General features: G+C 38.7%; 2 protein-coding genes across 2 annotated transcripts; both read right to left on the bottom strand.

The window, feature by feature from the left end:
• Positions 1 to 1,728: 1,728 nt before the first annotated feature.
• syt19 (synaptotagmin XIX) lies at positions 1,729 to 8,617 on the bottom strand. The gene is made up of 9 exons (XM_051382446.1): positions 8,425 to 8,617; positions 7,110 to 7,344; positions 6,937 to 7,010; positions 5,321 to 5,440; positions 4,184 to 4,369; positions 3,908 to 4,057; positions 3,646 to 3,765; positions 2,563 to 2,674; positions 1,729 to 2,476 (listed from the first exon to the last, which is right to left on the bottom strand). Exons 2-9 carry the CDS (start codon positions 7,309 to 7,311, stop codon positions 2,169 to 2,171), a joined length of 1,272 nt encoding a protein of 423 aa, XP_051238406.1. The 5' UTR covers positions 7,312 to 7,344; positions 8,425 to 8,617; the 3' UTR covers positions 1,729 to 2,168.
• An 817-nt stretch (positions 8,618 to 9,434) lies between these two features.
• si:dkey-12e7.4 (uncharacterized protein LOC558132 homolog) lies at positions 9,435 to 15,132 on the bottom strand. The gene is made up of 6 exons (XM_051382448.1): positions 14,631 to 15,132; positions 14,359 to 14,410; positions 13,771 to 13,958; positions 11,095 to 11,268; positions 10,674 to 10,784; positions 9,435 to 10,074 (listed from the first exon to the last, which is right to left on the bottom strand). The coding sequence occupies exons 1-6, from the start codon at positions 14,781 to 14,783 to the stop codon at positions 9,961 to 9,963; spliced, it is 792 nt and encodes a 263-aa protein (XP_051238408.1). The 5' UTR covers positions 14,784 to 15,132; the 3' UTR covers positions 9,435 to 9,960.
• Positions 15,133 to 22,073: the final 6,941 nt, after the last annotated feature.

The following is a 22,073-nucleotide window of genomic DNA, read 5'->3' as shown; positions in this document are numbered from 1 at the left end:
GAGAGAAAGTCCTCAGTCTCTATATATTAACTATATATATATATATAGGGGTGCACGATAATCATCGATAACAGGAAATTATTACGTAATTCCGAGAAGTCATATAGCTGTCAGCACGGCAATGCCCCGCTCTCACTATGACACCTTAATGCCCCGCAGTGAATGCTGCGTTCAAGTGACGTTGGCATAATCAGAAAAACTCCCTCTGACTGGGAAATTCAAGAATACCCCCTCATGTCGGAAAAGAACTCGTAAACTCGGTCATAATTTTCGTAGTCGCTGACTTGAATTGATATCCACAGTATTTTTCCACATGTTACACATAAACAATAGAAATATGAACTTAAAAAGCCCGATATAACGACTAGCAAACGTAGGAACAGGGAATTTCCGTCACACTGTGAATGCAGCACAGCGTGCTTACGTTTAAAAACAAACCACATGGCGTCGATTGTGTGGGACTTTTTCAAAGTTTCTGGAGAAAACAGGTCGCTTGTTATTTGTTACAAATGTTCCAAGCAAGTTCCACGAGGAGGTAAAAGTAGCACGAGCTTCAATACGTCAAACCTGATAAGTCACCTGAAACTTGAGCCATCGCTTCGACGGAGTGTCTCTCTCTCTCTCTCTCTCTCTCTCTCTCTCTCTCTCTCTCTCTCTCTCTCTCTGAATTCAATTCAAATGTATTGGCATGAATGTAAAACACCAATACTGCCAAAGCTACAAATAAATTACATAAGAACAATTTCATTAAATAAGTAAATAAAACTCTCTCTGTCTCAATAAAACAACTGAACCTCATTTACTTTAGGGAAAAGGAATTCATTTGAATAGAACCATTAGCCAAAATCATTTAAACTTAATCTTTTGGTACTATGGAATGCACTTTTTCAGTCTAACTTGTGTCAGTGCATTATGCACATTTTATTTATTGTTATTGAGGAATGCACTTTTTCAGATTGTGTTTACATAGAAATGTTTGAATCTAACTTGTGTCAGTGCATCAATTTTCTATATATATATTTTTTTTTGAACTTCTGGAATACACTTTTCAGTTTGTAATCCCAATGCATGTATTTGCAGAAGTTCAAGGGGCCTTTATTTTTTTTGAGAGGCTTGCCAATAGTTTTTCATTGGAAAAAATAAATAGGCCTATCTCCATTTAAAGAGTCAAAAGTGTTTGTTCATAGTGTTATTGTCATGATCTTAGGTCATGATCATATATATATGTATATGTGTGTGTGTTATCAGTTATCGGTATCTGCCTTTAGGAGCTCAAAGTTTTCGGTTAGCGGGATCAGTTTTAAAAAAAAGTTATCGTGCATCCCTATATATATATTATATATAAATATTCACATTTCATGGATTTTTTGTAAAAAAAGATATCCACACTGTGATATAATGAAACTGATAACTACAACAATAACATCATCATTTTAAGTTCTAACCCTAATTGACTGACTCAGTTCCTGGCTGCTCACGGGTAGGAAACCAACACATGCTCTACTATAGGTCTGTAGCCTGAAACTGACTTAACACCGAATGTGTGTTTGAAGTCAAAGTAATAGTAAATTTAAAGAGTAAATAAAGGTTAAAGGAGATACAGTCAAAGCTAAAATGTATTTAAAATTGCTCACTTTATCCATGAATATGGTGTCATGTTTTCTTCACAGTGAGGCTACTTAAGATTTTTTGTTGACCTTTCTTTCTTTTTCAGGCCATTTTAAGCAGTGCAAGTTTGCAATGTAAATATTTAATAATGAAAAATGGACAGTTTTATACACAAAAGAACAGGTTGGTGTCAATATATAAATATAGACACCAACAACACAGTTATTGACTGATTGCAAAACGAAAGTAACCATCAGAAATAGGAAGATGCAAATGTCAGATCTTTAGAGGTCTCTCGATGTAAAGCAGTTTGTATGTAAAGAGAGAGACAAAAAAGGTGTCTGTGAACAAGTAGACTGAGCAACCTAATGTTTCAGCTGGGCACTCCCTCCACTGTCCAGACTGGAGGGGAAAGGTCTTTTTACCACCGAGGAGGCAGGAGTGAGAGTAGTCCATGTTTGGTCCTCTTCAGTTCCCCTCTCCAAGCACCACAGCTTTCAGTTCAATACAAGCAGGTATGGACATCCGGGAAGTGCAGGAGAGGATTTATGAGATGTCAGTTAGATCAGCAGGCCATGCCACTTTGCTACTGGCTGGCGGACTGAGCGCATCATCAAGCTCCAGTGCTTGTCTTCTGAACTCTTGTCTTTCCTCACAGTCAGCTGACCAATCAGATGTTTGGTTGATTTTCTAGTCGTATGTGTCTCATACACAGAAACCAAAATTTGACACTGTTGCAGAGGAAAGTCTGGCAGGGAGAAAATATGGACCTCATTGAAGACAGTCACCAGGCAGCGCGCCACTGTAGAGGTTTTTTGGTACCTCAACTTGCACTGGTTGCACTGCACACTGATCCTGGCGTAGAGGGCTGTACAACACAGAGAAGGCAAATTAGGAACTGTATGGCAGCCGTATGAGTATGGCTTTATTCTTATAAAGGTGTCTGTTATTTACCTGCATCTGAGCTCATCTCAGTGAGGACCGTTCTGACTTTTAACAGTCCAACTTCAAGCCTCTGAGAAGTGGGCAGAAACTTTAGAGACAGAAGCACTTCTCCTACGAGATCCTGTCCACAAAGTAAGAGGATAAACAGTTCAGCATATTACACATTTCTATATGATATAAAAATATGGTGACATTTGTTGCATTTGACAAGTAAAAAAATATATAAAGAAGAGACACAACATTAAATAACAAATCACTATGGTATACCTGTACTTCAGAAGATAGATTTCACCCCGTAAACACTGGCACCAACAATTTTGATAATCGATTAATTGTTTAAGTTAATCACTCAAAAACTCTAACCATTCTCTGATATCAGCTTCTTCAAAGAGAGGATTTGCTGCTTTTTTATATAAATGTTTAAATATAAATAAAACATTTTAAGAGCGAAGGACTGGGATTTACGCAAAGTGTTCAAACTTTACACAAAGGCCTTTCCAAGCAAAATGAAAGGTAAAATTAAGTATACTTTAAAATAAATATAATAATAATAATAATAATAACGTTCCAAAAATTAAACATAACAATAAAAATGAAACTGAACTCAAGATGATTTGCACATGATTAAGTATACAAATCCTTAACATAACTTTCTCAGTGTGTACTTTTTTGACTCCATGGACCAAGTAGTCTTCCCTTTATTGACTCTGCAAATGCTGCTTATTATAATGACTGTTTAATGACTAGAATAACAGGAACACCACATGTTCTACAGTGTAATTTCTGCCCCTTTAACCACTCAGTATCTAAAATCACGTTATGTTCAAGAGTTTTGAAGTTGTAGCTAAAGAATTATACAAATCTAATTATGAAAATTTTAAGTATTTCCTGGTTCAAAGCTTATGTAAATTTGGACAAAATGGTTCATTATTGTGATGTTTGCAGTTTTATAATCAGGTAAACATACTCTACATTACTCATTAAAGTGTATGTAGATTGATGGAACTCCTTAAATCACCTCAACTAAAAGATGAGAAAAATATTCCTATATGATTGCATCCGTGTGTTTGTTTACATGATGTCCTAATGTACCTTCTGGGGTATCTGCAGATCTTCTTGGAGCTCCAGTGGGTAGGAGATGTTAAGCTTCGCTAGAGAAACCCTCACCTCTCCTAACACTGTGTGTCTAGAGAATTTATCAAAGTCCCTCACCTGAAATGAGACACATGACAGACAAACAAAAAACATTTTCAAACTTTTTCTCTGCTTAGATCTTATTCCTTCAACTGCCAAATTAATCTCCAATAACTTGAGAGATACTGAGAGTGAGACATGGGTGTGTGTTCTGCAGGACCTCCATCCTGAGCTTGATACGATGAAGGTCCTTATGCTCTTGCAGACTACAGGTGAACTGGTCTCCAAATAAAGGGTTACAGCTGCCTTTCACAATGCGAGTCCGCCACTCCTGCAGCACTGTCCACAAGACAGGTGCTGTCCCTTTGACCTAGGAGGATAACAGCAGTAAGTAAGCACAAAAGGAAAAAAAGAGAGGCTATATATTCCCCCAAATAAAATGCCGTAGGTTCTTTGCCAGGCACTGGTATGTGGTTACTAATAAATACAAAATCACCTCCTCATCCATATAGCCGTCAACTTCCACTCCCTCTGAACCTGCCCACATGAGACTTAGCTTAACAAATGGCTGGAGACTGTGCTGCTGGCTATGCTCCAGTAGCCCCTCCACCTGCAACACGGTGACAACCAGCTGGGACTGAAGCTGGTCATAATAGATGGAGAAACGGAGCGATCCATCGACCTGGTATAAGAGGGTGTGTTAGGAAAGACACCAAGCAACAAATGCACATACTGATATTGCATGAGAGTGTGAAATATACAGTTTATTTTCTTTTAGTGATAGTAGAGATAGTCTTTTTTTTGTCTAAGTGGGGTTGTATGAGGAACTTGATCATTCTATAATCAATGTATTACCTAGCAGTCAGTATGCCTCCAGTTTAGAGAAGCAGACAGGAGTGCATTGCTTAGTTTCCATGCTGGTACTAATGCCTGCTTCTTCAAACTGGGAGCATGCCGAGCACCACCAGTACTAACCGTACTTTGAAAAAAAGTTGAACTTTAACTTGAATAGAAGAAAGGGAGATTTCCAAACATCTCAGCTAAAAGGAGTGTCATAAGAAGTTACAACTGGGTGATCTAAAAAATATTCAAACAAATTCAGTCCAGACGCCACATTCCTATCGACCTCTCTCAGCTGTACTTTGTGTCTAGTGTTAATTAGCAAATGTTTGCATGCTAAAATGTTAAACTAAGATGATGAAACTGCTTAACAAACTAAACTGTTAACATTGAGCTCAAATCACCATAACCTCATAGAACTGCAAGCATGGCTGTGGTGTTGTTAATAGAAAAGCGCATCACCAATGGTGTGTGATGTTTTAAGAAGTGTGTTATTTATTAGACATGAGAGTCAGATGACATATACAGTATATCTAAAATAATATTCGTCCATATCACGGCCCAGTGAGAAGGAAATAGGTCTCACACATTTTTACGGCTTCTTAGGATGCACACAAGCTTTTTAATGTATAAGATCTATTCCATATTCATTGAGTAAAATGCAGTTGTAAGGGAGCCTTGAGATGTTTTGTTAACATTAGAGGTGCATAAGCCATTAAATTTTAATAAAAAATAAAAAAAACTGGTGCAAGATTGTCATGTGACAACAAGATTATACAGTAATGTCTGCTACCTTTTTAATGATGGCCTGCTCCTTCATGTGTCCATCTGCCTGGCTGGATCCTGGGCAGGGAAACGAGGCCTGAGACAGACAGCGACTCAGCCTGTGGGCTTCTGTGCTGACCTCCTCCACCTGGGAAGCATGAACATACAGTACGCACCATTTCTACCAGTAGTGTCTTTATTAACAACTGCAGCACCTCCAGCAAGTTCCAACCCTCCTTTGTTTAAACAAGTGCGCTCATTAATCTTTATGTACACAGACAACGTTGCCTGTTTGGAGCAACTCTATAGACTACAGTGTCTGGACAAAATGTATAGATAATTGAAATATCTGAACTTCTGAATGATGAAATGTAATTAATACTGTATGTGACTGTATCAAAGAGGTGTTTACAGTGATTTATAAGGCTGTAGCCTGTGGCTGTATTATGTTGAAATGTGTTATTTTTATTTTATCCCCCCCTGAATATACAGTACACATAACCCTGTTTTTAATCATACCCTGATGGCAGTGTAGTCCTTATTCCTGTTTTTCATCTAACTCCAATATTAACCCTGTTCAGACACTGGAAAAAACGACTAACTATTTTCAAACTTAGCTGTTACTCACACATGAGTCATAGTAGGACAGTAGCATGGAAGCAGTAGACTATCCAGATAAAATGTGACCGAGTTCTCAAACATAGCTCACATACAGGAGAGCATAAGATCAACACAGCTACCTGACCCAACCTAAACAGAGTGGTTAAACACATCCATACCAGGACTGAAGTCTATACTGAAGACTTTTAAAAGAGTGAGAGGCGGAGTGACCCTTTTTCTCACCTGTATAAACTAGTAGCATATTAAAATTCCTTAGTACATGGTGTGTGAAGTTGTACTTACTAATTGAAAATTCACTTTCTAAAAAATTTGATGCAAGGTAGTCAGATTTGACAGATCACACGCAGAGTATGTCATCATTTTCCAGAGAGAGTCACTTGATTCTGTGTTTTGTTTGCAGTTGTCATACCTAGAAAGGCCCTCCCATTGGTCTTCTCCATACTTAATACATGTTGTTCATTTTCAAATTGCCCATGATTATTCAAAACATTTCTCCACCACCTTTAATAATCAACTTGATGTCATAAACCTAATATAAACTAATCACATTTCAAATTCAGAACTCATAACAAACTAGTTGTGCACACAATTAGATTTGCATACATTTGGATTCCCCACGTATATACTGAGCTGCTGAATGATTTGGTGAAAATATGAAGTTTGTAATTTACAGTTGATCGTGCTGGCTTAAAAGTGAATGTGATTGTTAATCAAGTTAATCTTAGTTTTTCAAAGTTTTCAGAATTCAAATCTCATCCAGGAACAATTGGGGAGTGTCCCCAGAGTATCGATTGAAAGGCACCAGCCTCCTTCAAAGATTGCCAACGGTGGCTCTGCTTCAGTTTTTACTTAGCCAAACAAAGTCACATAGAATTTCCCACATCTATTGATTTGTTAAGAAATCTGGCCATGTTGTAAAGATGCTGCTTTGAATTCTGGGCCATATGATACAGAAAAATAATTAACACCAAGTAAGCAATACTCTTCTTTCTATCCACACCCATCAAATCTATTTCCTCTTACCTTAGTACTTGGAGCTCCTGAGTAGTTTCCTGCTGTTCTTGACTTTTCGTTTGAGTACAGCAGATCACTGTTGGCTACAGTACAAATTTGCATTTGCTAATTACTTTCTTGGTCAGACACCCAGTATCAGTATGTGCTGTACTGTTCAGTATTGTAATCTCATGTCTACTCACCAGTATCTTGCTGGGTGTATGTGGTGCGTGTCTGTGTGCAGCATCTGAAGGCCTGCCATGCCAATATGCCCAGTGCCAGCAGAAGAAGAGTGATGGAGATGCCCAGGAGGCAGTACTTGACCAAGTCTGGGAACGGCATCCTCAGGTCTCCAGCAGCTGACAACAGCCCCGCAGGGGCTGGGTAGACTATCAATGTCACCATGACTCTCTACCTCCATGTGGCCTACACATACCTCTGCAACACAGCAGGACAGACCATGTGAGGGGACTATGCTTAATTATAGAACTCTCTCATTTACTGAAGAGCTGCTCTGGTAGATTTCATACCAACTGACCTGAAAACCTTTAGGTATAGGAGTGAGGTAAAGGACTTACTGCTGACAGTTGGTCATTTCAACATAAAATAACAAATATGATTTTTCAATCAAAATTGTCAAAATCAAAAAGATTCCAGAAGACTTGCTGCTTTTTTAATGTCATTTTGAACATCTTTGGACTGTTGTAGTGACAAAACAAACTATTCAAAAATGTTAACGTAAGGTCTGGGACAAGCTGACAAGCATTTTTCCTTATATTCAAAATGTTTGTGGACTTAACAGTTAATAGATTAATAAAAAATAATTAACATATTGGTCAACAGATTAACTGACCATGACATGCTACCTGTTTGCTGCAACCCTAAAAGAAGTTGAAATTGTTTATTTAGGACCCTGTATGAACCGTTCTCAGTCCCCAGGAGTTAGGAGTGGTAATAAAAATGTATATAATAACGTAATTGAAGATACTGTTTGGACAAAAACAGCACGGCATGCTGGAAAACAGGATTGAGTCTAAAATAATAATGTGGCATTTTGACAGACACTGTCACACCGTCATAGCTTAATGGGAAAGCTGAAGAGCTCACAGCCATCATTAATGTTATTAGTAACTCCTATGCTTTCAGGCCTGCTGGCATGATCAGGTCAGAATGTCCTTGTGCCTGCTAATTTCTGGAATAGAAAGCTGGCAGACCTGTGGCATTGTCAGAAAGACATGATTATCTCCTATCAGAGGCAGTTTAGTCAAATAGCACTTGTCCTGCTCACACTTCATGCAAAACAAGAACGTTACAAGGAAAAACCTACAAAGGTGTATCTCGTATTTATATTTAAATAAAGACAAAAAAATTAAGCTTTTGTGTAATGTTGCACAAATGAGCTCTGGTGAATGGTAAAGAGTCTATTTCACAAGCGTGCAGGCCTTCTGTTGCCACTTTCCACTTGAATCATGAAGAGGACTGAACATAATCACATGAAGGACACAAATAAACATTTACCTGTGGTAAGTAACAAAAACTCAGCTCATCTTTTTCTTCAGGAATGCAAGCATCAACCTGTGCTGTAAATCCACGCTGGGTTCGAAACATTTCACAGAAACAAAAGTAAGCAGCACCTTGTCAAACAACTGTCCCTCCTGTTTCTGACACTCTAATAACACTCCCTCTCTCCTCTCTCCAAACGCACACAGCCGGCGCATGACTTTCTGGGAAAACTGGTTTGATTACATTTAAATGACATCTCAGGGAGTTTAACATAATCTGATCCCCAGCTCTCTTCCTCTTCAGGATTCCTCTGCAGGCCTGCTTGTCACAGGTTCAGACTCCAGAGAACTCCTACAAACAGAATGGGGGATTAAATGCGTTAGATCATTTGTGCACTTGTGAATCTTCTGGGGGTAAGTCATGCCCCTGCCACCATGCAGCACCAGAACTGCTGCTGTCTTCTGCTGCATTCTGCCTAAGCTGCCATATTACTCTACATATCTATTGCACTTTTAAATAAATCCAATGTGTTCAGCTCATTAGGTGTTGAATGTACTTTCAAGATGTTCATTTTCTACGTTGCACTAAGGCTTCAGCTCTCCTCTGTTCAGTGGCAGCTCTGCTTTATCATCCAACTGTACCCAAACCAGCTGTAGTTACAGGTGCTATAAACTGACAATGATAAGAAACACTCAACTGTCATACAATTGTAACAGCTAAGACAGGATCATGACTATGAATGACTTTTGTCCTAAAAGCTTTTTGTTGTTATTATCTTGAAGCATCTTCACCTATTTTGCATGAAGGCCTGCAGAAAAAGAGACAAACAATGGGAAAGAGGACATGTGCCTAAAAATAAGAGTTTAACAATAGGAACATCATGTCGAGTCACCCTGCTGGAAGGCAAAGAACACAAACTTGCAATTCCAAGAATGAAGAAAAACATTTTGACTCAACTTACTTGTTCGACAAGGAAGAAAATCCTTCTACCACTGCCACTGGAAAATCATCTAATGGAGACACACTCATGAACACTCAAACCTTTATTACTTTTTCACAATAAAAACATAAAATGCTCTCTCTCTTATTTACACAGCAGCGATGTATTTCTAATACATGTATATAGATTCTACTATATTCTAATAAAAAAGTACATTAAACTGCAGGAAACAAACACTTGAGAAGAGACAGCAATTGCATTACCACTGCAGATAATTCACTTTCAATGACCAAATTTCTGCTTAAATGTACATTGTGGACAATCAAAGCACAACTCTGAGAAGGTTTCTGTTAAGACTTTCCCAACCAGGTCTGTTTATCTGACAGTGAGTTTGATTTGTTATCAGATCAAAGAAACAGTGTGTAGCTATATATATTATATATATAAACAATTAAGTAACAATATGCATGATTCTTCTACTAAAACATAGAGCTATCAACACTGTTTGTAACACTCTTGCATAGCTGAAGTTATTCCAAACTGAATAAACAGCCGTTAGGATCTATTATTTGTGCTTATAATCATCCTACTCATTACTTTGATGAAAAGGATCACCAAGGCAACACCTCTCCTGTAAAGTTCAGAAATGACCCATTATCCTTTTCAGTCAGTCCACCAATCACAGACAAGACGGAAGAAACGCTCTCCTCTGGACTCAGTGGAGCCTGGAAAGAGACACAGAAAATGTATTCAGACACACTTCTTAGAAATTTGAATACAGTAATCCAAATATGTATCACCCAAGACACTAACATGTGAAGTAAATATAAAATGTGCACCAGCTCCTCAATGGAAAAATACAATTTTACCACACAACAGTGTTACAGCTGATCTATTTTGATCAAATACATCCTGTAATTTCTTTCTCACTAATGTAGGAGATTCTCATGTTCTCAGTGTTTGGTATGCTTTAGTCACAGATCACCGCTGGAAAGATGGTCTTTTCATAAAACTGGGCTGTGTATGCAGTAGAAAGATCAAACATATTTGAAATTGGTGCTACATGACCAGAGAAAATAGAGGAAAAGGGCTGTGGTATTCCCTTTTGCTCAGAAGTTAAAAAACCTACAACAACCAGAATGTGGCACCATTGCCATGCAAGTGTGTGTAAATGTAGGCAGCGGTATGTAGGGAAAAGTTCTCTAAAAAATCGCAGCGGTGTTGACTTGTACACGGGTGCAAGGACAGAAAGAGGGAATGGCATGCTGTGAAGTGAATTATTATTGGCTGCCATCCCAAAGAGACTGTGACAGTTGGCCCTTACCTGAGACCCTCCCATGTCAGTGCGGACCCAGCCAGGGTGTATAGCCATGCAGAGAATCCCATTAGGCTCCAGGTCTACAGCCATACAGCGACTCACCATGTTTAGGGCACTCTGAGAAGGCAAGCAGAAACAAGTTATTGGGCAGCACAATGCAAAACCAGACTCACTTCCACCATCCGCAGGGGGGTGGTGGAAGGTGCAGCTGATATTTCACATTTTCCCTAAAATCATTTGTTGCTAATTTAATCAGAAGAGCACTCCAAGGCTTTCTACACAAATAGATGACCCAACCAGAAACAGCCAGAGTTCCCATTCTGTAACCATACCAAAACAGAGTTAACCTAGCATATACGCTTTAACAGCCTTTTTAATAGACAGGTACTGAGCAAATGTATTTGTGTATTTGTCTCATGGCAAATACCTTGGATGTCCTGTAGGGGTACCATTTGAAGTTGTTGGCCCGTTCCCCCCAGTTGAGCTCCACAGAGCCCAGCAGAGAGGTCATGTTAATGACTGCTGCCCTCTGGATGCCCATGCTTCCTGTGCCACCTGCTCCTCCTCTGGACGCAGCTTGCTTCAACAGAGGCAGGAAGGCCTGGCAGGGGCAGAACAGAGCACATTACAGCTGAGGTTGGACTCAAGCTACTGTACAGCCTTTCTATGAGAGGGAGATCAGTATGTTGAGAACAAAGCTGTAAATGATATTGCATCTGAGCTTCATGGATATGCAAAATCTTGTTACAATTACCAGGTGTGCAGTTTGAAAATGATTACATTTTTATTTAAATGATTTTAATTACACCGCAAACAATACATAATATTAGTAACAAAACTACACCTGCAAGTTTTAATGATAAAATTGGACAAACATTTGCAGAGTAGAGTAAAACACACTATCTGCACAGTCTGTAGGAAGGGACATAGTGCCATCCGGTGGCAGTACGTCCAACTTACACTCTGTATTGCTTTGTACTGGCAACCCATTTATATAAAAGAAGGTATGCTAAACAATAGACACACCTAACCTGTCAGTATAACAATGTAATACAGTTCCACAACACCGCAAACTACATCCTCCAAAATACCTTGAAGTTGAATCAACACCTCTCAATAAAAAGTGGAAAATTGAAACCTTCATGAAGGGCCAGAGATTGTCTGGTGTGTGCACATTTTACCAGGTGAGCTCCTGGGGGCCCCCAGAGACTAAGTTTTTTAAATCTTCTTCTAACTATATATGCCATCAGGCTTCTCCACAATACTAGTTCTGAAGACATTTACTATGAATTAGGGCTATAACTGAAACTATTTACATAGAGTAGTATCTGCTGATTATCTGTATTGTAATTTTGTTTTCATCTCCAGCAAAGAGAGGCATCAAGCAAGTACATAGGCAGTCAGGAATACAATGTTTAAATCTCTAAAGATCTAGGCTTTTCCACAGCACGAAAGCTGATGGTGTAGCCCCTCTGCTGACATATTTAATTCATGAATTAATGATATTTCTTTCAAAAAAGAAGGGAAAAAAGAGAAACAAAATCCAAGGTGACCAGTGTTCGGGTCACAATGTAATGTAGATTGAAACTCATTATAATGTGTTACATATTTATTTACTTTATAATAGACTAGTCAAGCCTGTCTGACATTTTTTATCATTAAAGCAGTGGTTATGAGGAGGAGTCTCTCAAATCGTTTGTCAGACATCTTGTTTCTCCTCAGTTAGCACAAGACGGCCCAGACTGAAGAGCCTCTCCACTGAGTGCACTAAATAGAGTCAGAATTTCATGGATGTTGTAGGGAAACAGTTCACAAGCTCCATTTTTGATCCCAGACTTCAAATAATAAATGACTTCAGTATCAAAGTTAAAGGAAGTTGTATGCTCCTCATCAAATGCAAACTCAGGTGATTGATGCCTATTATGAATACAATTGAAAGCACTTATGTAATACAAATAACGACATAATTGTTTGATTAGTTACTGTAATGTGATTACTGAATTTGGGAACAGTATTGCGTTACATTACTGCATTACAAACAGATATAATGTGATTACAGTAATGTCCCCAACATGGGAGGTGAGGTCTTAAAGGTTCATGGTTCTTTATTTGTCCCATGCACAGAGACACAAAGTAAAACCTGCAGTGAAATAAAGTAGGGCTCAGCTGCTGGGTGAGAATATCAAAGGAATCAATACATGTAACAATAAAGTCAGTAAATAAATAAAATAATAATAATAATAATTAAATAATACATTTTAAATTTGAAAAATCGCTTGTGCAGTATTAAAAAATTGTTTGTGTGTGTGGATGTTGTTTTACAGTGAAGTGTGTGTGAGGATAGAAACTATTCAGTATATTGGTTTTGGTTATGTGACTGCAGAGGCACAACCCCAAACCTAAACCTTTAAATTGCTTCTTTTATCCAATAATCCAAAAGCCAAATATAATTACTGTTCTCTTATATAAGACAAAAAAGCCAAAAAGGCTCAAACACGAGAAGCAAAAAACATCAAATGTTTGGAATTTTTGCTTGGCATCAATCAATCAGTTAATGGATCATCAACATAGATGCCAATAAATGATCTGCCCGGCATCAACAAACCGAATAATCAACTAATTCTTTCCCCTCTCATGTGAATATAGCATGTTTTAAAGTCTGAGCCCTAGAGAGCGATACAGTGGCACTCTTATATACACAATTACACTGCAGTGTGTGTTTGTAGTTACACACACTGTCCTTCAATTGGAGCAAACTGTGTGTCAGCAAGCATCTGCCCTGCTGACATGTTCTTGATCAGTGCCTGAATTTCTACCAGCACAGGGTGCTGCTCTGTAGTCCGACCGTACTCTGAGGCCAACTGCAACCAGACTTTTAATTAATATTTATGAACTGCAGTCTGCCCTGGGCTAAGGGGTTTTGTTACTTCTGTCCATCAAGGTCATCCTTTTGTTTCAGTTTGCATCATTGAGGAAATGAACTACTCACAGGTGGCTTCTTTTCTATTTCACTGTCAGGATAAGTGAGGTCTTTTTCTCACTAAGTAGCTGATCCACAACACTCAAGTCGACAGAAAACACTAAATCTAATAATGAACATTACCTTGGTGATCATTAGAGGAGCCACAGCATTAGTACGGAAGTTTTCTATCATCATCTCTGCAGTAACGGTATGGAAGTCGGCCACCACATTGATCCCTGCATTGTTGATCAGGCAGTTCAGACCCTCTTGTTGTACCAGCTGCCCCACCTCTTCTACAGACCCCTCTATACTCTCCTGGTTCACTACATCTGGTGGACAGACACATCAACAGTGTGAAGCACCAAAAACAAACAAAAATGGAAGAGAATACCAGCTCAAACATTATCATAGGGGGAAATAAATTAATAAATAACTCAAGAAACTTAAAATATCTCCAATGTGTACATGATGTATGCTGTTTCTAAACAGTTCAAACATACATTGGGGGCAACATGTGCATGCATTTAGGATTGTTTTGTATGTTGGTGATTGTGTGTCTGAATGAGGGAATGTTCATTACCATACATTCAATTATTCACCTCTAAAAACAGAGTGGGGCTGTGTGTTTATGATAGTTTTCCACAAAAAAACTATAGTTACGATATATATATATTACATTATTGTAACATTTAATTGTATACACACACCAACCATTCTCTTCTGTCTTACCCAGTGTGATTATGTGGATGTTGGGATGTTTCTGTGCCAGTTCCTGAAGTTTCTGTAGGTCAAAAGCACATAATGTCATCGTCCATCCGCACATCCAGTGAGGGAACAATGGCGCTCACTTCCATTTCACTACTTGATGCACCTTCGCCCGTAAAGTAGGTCGACTAAGCGTCGTGTAGAACAAGGTTATCGATCATTCCTTAAGGCTCTACAGTGGCTATGGCTGCAGCACAGTTAGCTTAAAGGCAGCAGCCGCAGGTGTTGGTGTTTACCTGTGCTCTCTCCGGCTCTCTGGTCGTGGCTATAATCTTACCGGGTGAGAAACCTCCACTCGCCAGGCTGTCGACTATCTGCAGCCCGAGCCCTCGGCTGGCTCCCGTTACCAGCACAGAGCCGCAGTTTTTGAAATTCATAGCACCGCTCATTGCTAATGTTATCTTTACAAACGCTGGACTCGACGGCCCGGTGGCGGTGCGCGAGCTCTCTATCCAGAAACTTCTCGTGAGGGGCTTTGCTAAATCTGCCGCTGTCGCGCGAGTCCTCCGGTAGGTGGGGGGGTTGCTCTACCTGACCAAAACCAGCCGGCGCCTCAACATGGGGGAGATAGTTCACTAGAGCCTAGAAACTGCAGCGAAACTGAAGTAGACTAGTTAAAGTACAGTTCGTCCCGTTAAGGTACCGGGAACTGAACCCACACCGTCACACAGAGCAGTGTATCACGTGGAGGATGCTACAGAAACAGGGAGGTGTTTTGGACGTTTCTAGCTCCGCACAGCCAGGATCCTATTTCCCACAATTCATTGCGTACAAAACAGCCCACAAGCGGATTGAGAACAATTACAATACAGTGCCCATTCAAAACGGACAGTTCATCAGTTCAGTCTGGATCAGGAAGAAAAAAGAGGTTATGCTTGTCTAGATTACAAAACAATATTCACATTTTTTAAGAAATATGTAATGACATAAAAAAGCGACATTTCCCCCAAAATTCTGATGTGATCACAGCTTGGCTTCATGAGGCAGAACATATGAAAGATGTCATACCAAATGTTCATAGAACACTATTAAATGTTATTAATGGGGACATACCTGCAGTGTAATAATTGAATCAGAACTGTCTCTGTAAATAATTGTATAAGGAGTACGGTTAGACCTGCTATCTGAAAGGTGTCCTGAGGTAACTTCGGTTATGATTTGGTCATATACAAATAAAATTGAATTGAACTAAATTAAATTAAATTAATTTGTTCTTATGACATTCCCAAAATAGACACAGCTGGACTAAGTTACCTGTTACAGCATACTTCCACTTGCTGTTATATAACATCAGTTTAGAAATGCTAAATGTTGTTATTTAACATGTGACAGTGGTTATTAAAATAGTCAAATCGGTGGCTGTCATTTTCTTAAGGATTGCATAATTTGTTTGCTTCCACTTTTTCATCTTCATTGGATTACGTGAAAAAAAAGAAAGCACCTCTTTCCGAAACGCAAATGTTAATTGCTTAATATTGTTAATATTAAAATAATTAGATTTTCCTGATCCATGTGATATTTACGATTATTTAGTCTGGCTTTCACGAATACTGATTTTGAAAAGGAGAGAGGGGATTGACTGTTTGCTTTTGCATTTAGTTAGTTTTCAAATATTGAAGCAAAGATGTGCAGAGATATGGGTGACAGCGCAGCTGATGCAGCTTATGTAGTCACAGCACACAGATGGTTTCTCTGGCAGCCTCCTAAATCCAGATTTTCTTAAAGCTTCTGGTGCTTGCGAGCAGCAGATATCCTTGGTCTGCTTCAGGTCAGTTAATTTGGAATTTGGCTTCTGTTCCTCCATTTACAGACACATTACTTTGGCACAGAGCACACAGTGCAAATGATGGGTTGTTAGTGGTTCAATGTGTGGCGCAGAGCTGAGCTCCTGAAGCTGGAGGGTGTTAACTCCCTTAAGCATGCACAATATTGAGGTATTGTCTCTACACAAAATTCAGCAATCAGTTAATAGCTTAGGTTGCCGTTGGTCTGTCCAGTAAGCGGTGCAGAGGGACAGGACATACAAAATGTGATGTTTCTGTTTTTGCAGTTCTGCTGCTACTTTCAACTGTTGCCTACTCAACAAAATCACATAATAAATAATATACAGGCCATGTCCACCAGAGTTCATTTAACACCGGCATTACTGAAACAGCTGCCTCGAAGCTATATTGACTTTATGACTGAACAAACTGTATGACGGACCACCTGTTACAGTACTGTTGCTGTTTTAACTCCATTGTACACACTGGAACATGAAAGAAGGCATAGTGACATTTGTAGCAAAGTCATTGGATGTGAACTCCAGATAAAACGTGATACAGTTTGACAACCTACCGGTGAAGTTTTTATTTAGGATCATCAATGTTGTCTTTTGGTGTAAGGCTCTATTTTTGATACATTATTTAATATGCAGCCAACACTTTTAAGCACTGAATACACTGTGATACACTGAGATTAAAAGGCACAATGGATTTCTTTGTAGTAGTAAAATTTTACATTTTCTACCACCATAAATTTCCCTGATGGTTGTTCGTCACATATTTTACATCTTTGCATTGGTGACTTTCTGCTCGAACGAGGTCAAGCAAAATCGATTGAAGATATACATTCAACCAAAATGAAGAACAAGTTGAGTCACTCCAATAGAATTTTCTGTAACTGAAAATGTCTGTATTGATAATTTCATAGTACTTCCTTTCCCTGTATCCCTTAAGGATCCTCTTTCATTTATTCTTCCTGAAACATTCTACATTAGCTTGGGGGTAAGGAATAGACATTAATGGGCCATTGGGACTCTGTCAGGAGCCCTATAAAAGCATAAAGCACTGAAAATATCATTGACAATCTTCATTCAGACCAAGAAAAATGGTATTAATTTCTGCTACAACTACTTTAAGTGTTTTGGATTTCCAATACAGTGATCTCACAGAAAACTACGTGGGCAGGCTAATGTGACTCTGGGTCACTGTCCCTTTATGTCAAGGATTTTGTCAGTCATGATTAAGTTTATGCCTTATTTGTTTTAAAAATCTTTTACTGACCTTGAAGAAGAAAGACACATAATCTGCTATAAATTAAGGTTTAACACAGGGGAAGCAGTACTTTTTTAAAAGAATAGTTCTATATTTTGGGAAATATTCTCCTTTAATATCTTGCCGAGAGATAGAGGAGAAGATCGATACCACTGTTTTATTTTTTATTTCTTTGTACCTCCAGTACAGTACAGATCATTATCACCCACATCTGTAGTCCCCCTCAGCTTTACAGAGCTTCATGGTGTTTTGAGCTCAACTTTGCTGTAAAATAAAGTAAAGCTGGTAAAGCTCTCACTTCTCTCATAGCAGTTTTCAGCCACATCAGGCAGCTGTTTTTGGCATAACAGGTCTAAAAACCTCAATACCTGCTCAGCACTAAACAGCAGACACAGTTAGCATCTAGGTAGCATTAAACAGCGAAATGCCAGGTACCCTTAAGAATTGGTAGACACCAAAAACAGAGCTGAAAGAGAACGAATATTCAATTTCACACCTCCAAGACTCTAAATGAATGATCATGTTTCTCTGTGACTGCTTGATGTGGAAATAAACTGTTTGTTTTTCTTGGATCTATAATTCTAAGATAGATATTCTCTGAAAAATAGCTCATATAGCGGGTTACTTAAAAGAACCGGTCTTCTCATCACAACAGTGCCCCTGTTACAAATTAACAATTAGGACCCAAATGCAGGCAGAAATTGCGCAATACAATGAGTCAGTATACAAAAAGGCTTACAGGATAGTCAGGCAGGCACAGGTAAATACCAGATAAAGTAGTCTAATCAGGCAACAAGCAAAATCCAATATTAAAAAGGCGGGCAACGTCCAAGGAAAAATAAAGCAAGGATCCAAATACAAACAGAACTAAACACTAGGAAGGGCTAGAAAGCTTGACACATAGACAAAGACAAACTGGCACTGAGACAAAGGAGCACACCGACTAGATAGACAGAGTAGGATAAAGAGACACAGGTGAAACTAATCAGGGCAGGGCAGACAGAGGACAGTTAAAAGTGACAGGAAGTGAAGTAACTGAGAGAAGAGGAGAGGTGGGTATTACAAAATATATCAGCAAACATAGAGTATGAATGAATGAATAACAACATTACCTAAGGAACATTACAGGATGTGTCGATCCCCCCCACATCTTGTCGTCACTTCAGTTAAAGCTGAAGGCCGATTTTCTTTTTTGCCTTTGAACAGTGCTATGCCAGCTGTTCCCCCTATTTTCCAGTCTTTATGGTAAGCTAAGCATCTCCTGGCTATAGCTTAATTTAAAGACAGATATGAGTGGTATTGATTTTCTTGTGTAGTTCCCGGACAGACTGCCAATATACATTTTTCCCCAACTGTCAAACACAAAATAATTTAAATAGTTTTTGTTTGACACAAGCATAAAAAAACATTTTGTGACAGCTCAACAGAGAACCAGACTTGTTGTGATGAAGTGAGCAATGAGCCAGAAGAGACATTTCTCCTGGTGACATGTAGACCTCATTTGGCCAACCTGCTATTTATAATGATTTAAAGCCTCTAGACCAAATGCTGGGAGCTTTTTTCCCCTGAGAATTCGTCTTTTTATTCGCAATGAACTTTGATGAATTGTTATAGATAGGTCAAATGTTTCAGTAGCAGTCAATCCACCTGCAGTATGAGTTTGCTTTGTATTAACATGTGACATACTGTGTACGTGTGTGCACATGCATGTGTTCAGTGTGTGTATGTGCCTGGGTGTGTGGGATACACAAGAATGTAGGTTGGAACATCCATTTTCAATCACTTATTTAATTCACATGAGCTATATTTAAAGAGATCATAAATAAAATACCAGGGTTCCTTTCGTCAATGAATAAATCATGGCTGTTATCCTCTTATATTCACATTCTCTTCTCTCTCTCTCTCTCTCTCTCTCTCCTGCATACAGGGAGTGTAGTTGACTGCCTACAGTCTTTATCACATTGCTTTATCACAGTGATGTAGATTAAGTGTTTTACGTGCAGTATGCTTTGGTTATTCTACTCAGGTATTCCCTTATTGAGTTTGCTCATTGTAAATACTGTTTTCAATAACCTGGATGAGTGCTTGCCCTCATCATGTGAAACCCTGAACATGATTTCATGTTCAGTGCTGTTTATTGCCCTGAGGAAAATTCAGTCTGGCAGGAGAGGAGAGAAAATAGTGCAAATCAGAAAAAGAAATAACTCAAACAAGTTGCAGTTGAAAGCTCCTGGGGAAAGATAGGGACTGGACACTGAGTTAAGATTTTCAGAATACTATTTCCAAGGTCAAGAATGAACCTTTGTGCTCAATAGTACAAATTCTAAAAATGGGTGTGATTCTCCTTGACCACTGTTAAAGAGTTTGAGAAATAGTTAGAGGGCATTAGATAAAGCGCAACACACAACATTTCAAGTCACATGCAGATTTAGTTCAACAGGAAAATGTTCATCAGAAATCTAACATATTACCAGCAAATGTAGAGGAGTATAGACTTTTGTAGAAATAATGAATAGACAATTGCAGAAACATTTCACTCAGAACCACAAAAGTCAACTTAATGGTGGTGCTTCAGGAGACGTCAGGGGATCATCAAAGCCTGTCGGAATAATCATCTGACTGGGAACCATGAATGTCAGAATAAGATCTCATGATAATCCATCCCATAGTTGTTGAGATATTTCAGCCTGGATCAAAGTGCTGGACCAATCAACTGACAGTGCCATCCCTGGAGCCACAGCACTAGTGTGGCTAAAAACAAATGGTAAAGGAAGAGGATGAGATGTCACAGTAGCCTTATTACAGTATGATGCAACATAATATTTTGCCATACTCTTAATATTGTGTTTTGCCCATTGTCCGTATAACATGCTGTATGAAAACACGTTTTATATTTATCTTTTTGTCAAATAAAGTATGTAGTTTTAGTTTGTCATTTTCTCATCTGAGCAGATTTATAGTTAAAGAACAAAGTTCATCCTGCATCTGTTTGACTTTAAATGTAAAATCGACTCCCAGTTGGTAGCAGAAGGCAGCTTAGTAAGAATGCGTCCAGGGATTGTAGATGCTTCTTTCCTTCTGCAAATGCTTTTAGTTCAGACTCCTCCTGCAGTCCCATGCAGGTTACCACTCACAGTTGATGGGCGTCTTAGAAAACTGGAGCAAGTGAGAATTCTTTATAAGTGAACTACAGAAGTGTGTATATTAAGAAGTAAGCGTGACTTTCTCTGTTGATTCAGAAAGTACAGAATGTGTGGAGGCAGTTTCTTTACTTCTGGATGACTGATACAATATTGTTGGAGAGAGACTTATCAAGCGTGGCACTGAGGTATCTACAGTTGTCCAATCTCTCAATGACTGCATCTTCAGCAAAAATGTTTAATTAGATGTGCCTCTTTTCAGCAACTACTTTTTTAATGATGTGCAGTTGTAAGAAATTATTCCCACACCAGTGCACCCACTCCCTGAAGATTTTTTTTCAAAGCCCTCTCCCCCGTGTTTGAAAGTCTGACGACAACAGCTGAGTCATCTTTATACTTCACTACTAAACGGTAATTAAAGATCTCACTTTGTCAAAAAGAGCGAGATAGTGCATAAATATGTTTCAGAGGGAGAAATGTGCTGCTGTTAGTTTTGCTAGTCTTTCTCACAAAGCAGGTGTGTGCAAGGGCAGGCTGAGGAAAAGGATGTGCATGTGGCAGCTGGCTGACTGTGTGCAGATTTATGAATGCTTAACCTAAATAACAAAACATAATTTCATGTGATACACAAGAAAATATACCATGATACAATTCATATAGCTCTGTATTTGAATAGCATTCAAAAAAGCAATTCCCAAGTACTGCATTTTACTTTTTAGTTGTTCTTCGCAGTGAGACTATGCAACTTCTGAAAGATCTCATTCTTGTTATAAACTTTTATTCATAAACACACCCTTGGCTCAACTCGATACTCAGGAGTTTTGCTGTCACAGTCTTACTTGCAATGACTGATGGCTAATATTAGCTACAAACTTCAGATTGATATTCTCTCACATTATCCAGTCAGCTTGATGACTTTATGACTCTTCTCGACTTGTGCTACATTGTAGCATTTCATGCAAAAGTCATACAAGCAAAACTCCTGGATGATTTTACTGCTACAACCTTCCTGTAGCTTATATCAGCTATTGTTAGCATTGCATTTTCCTGTAACTGTCACTTGTGTCCACTACGTTCAGTAAAAGTTAGTCTCACTTTAAAACATACGAATACATAGGACTTCTTATCAGCTAAATTCTTATTGCAATTTTAGTGATATGCACATTTTTCTTGTGCAGCTGCATGTCATATAAAGATTTAAATGCTTCTGATTAATTGATGTGGGTTTGCACCAGCTCCACACTGCTTGCTGTATTATTCAGATTGCTTTAAAAGCATGTCAACTCAATTACAGGGGCTTTACGAGAAATATCATGTCCTGTCCTACTATCTCAGGAGTAACATCTCAGCTGAGGAGCTGGGAAAACCTCGCACCCTGGATTCAGCTGGAAAAGATCAAGAACTCCGATGCACCACTGGAATTTTAGCCCAATTTTTTGGTTGTCAGTTTTGATCATTGATGAGGTTACATTTTGTAGTTATATTTTATTGCAGTCTTTGTGTA

The sequence above is a fragment of the Dicentrarchus labrax genome, unplaced genomic scaffold (assembly GCF_905237075.1).
Source record: "Dicentrarchus labrax unplaced genomic scaffold, dlabrax2021, whole genome shotgun sequence".
Taxonomy (NCBI): Eukaryota; Metazoa; Chordata; class Actinopteri; family Moronidae; genus Dicentrarchus; species Dicentrarchus labrax.
Note: the sequence above shows the minus strand (reverse complement) of the source record. Positions and strands in the feature narration are given on the sequence as shown.

Excerpts from the sequence above, each read along its gene's own strand:
- syt19 (XM_051382446.1), bottom strand. The coding sequence starts at position 7,311 with ATGGTGACATTGATAGTCTACCCAGCCCCTGCGGGGCTGTTGTCAGCT. Across the intron at positions 7,011-7,109 it reads ATACACCCAGCAAGATACTG|CCAACAGTGATCTGCTGTAC; the intron begins GTGAGTAGACAT and ends TTTGTACTGTAG. Across the intron at positions 2,675-3,645 it reads ATCTGCAGATACCCCAGAAG|GATCTCGTAGGAGAAGTGCT; the intron begins GTACATTAGGAC and ends CTTTGTGGACAG.
- si:dkey-12e7.4 (XM_051382448.1), bottom strand. The coding sequence starts at position 14,783 with ATGAGCGGTGCTATGAATTTCAAAAACTGCGGCTCTGTGCTGGTAACG. Across the intron at positions 11,269-13,770 it reads CTCCTCTAATGATCACCAAG|GCCTTCCTGCCTCTGTTGAA; the intron begins GTAATGTTCATT and ends TGCCCCTGCCAG. Across the intron at positions 10,075-10,673 it reads CTGACATGGGAGGGTCTCAG|GCTCCACTGAGTCCAGAGGA; the intron begins GTAAGGGCCAAC and ends GTCTCTTTCCAG.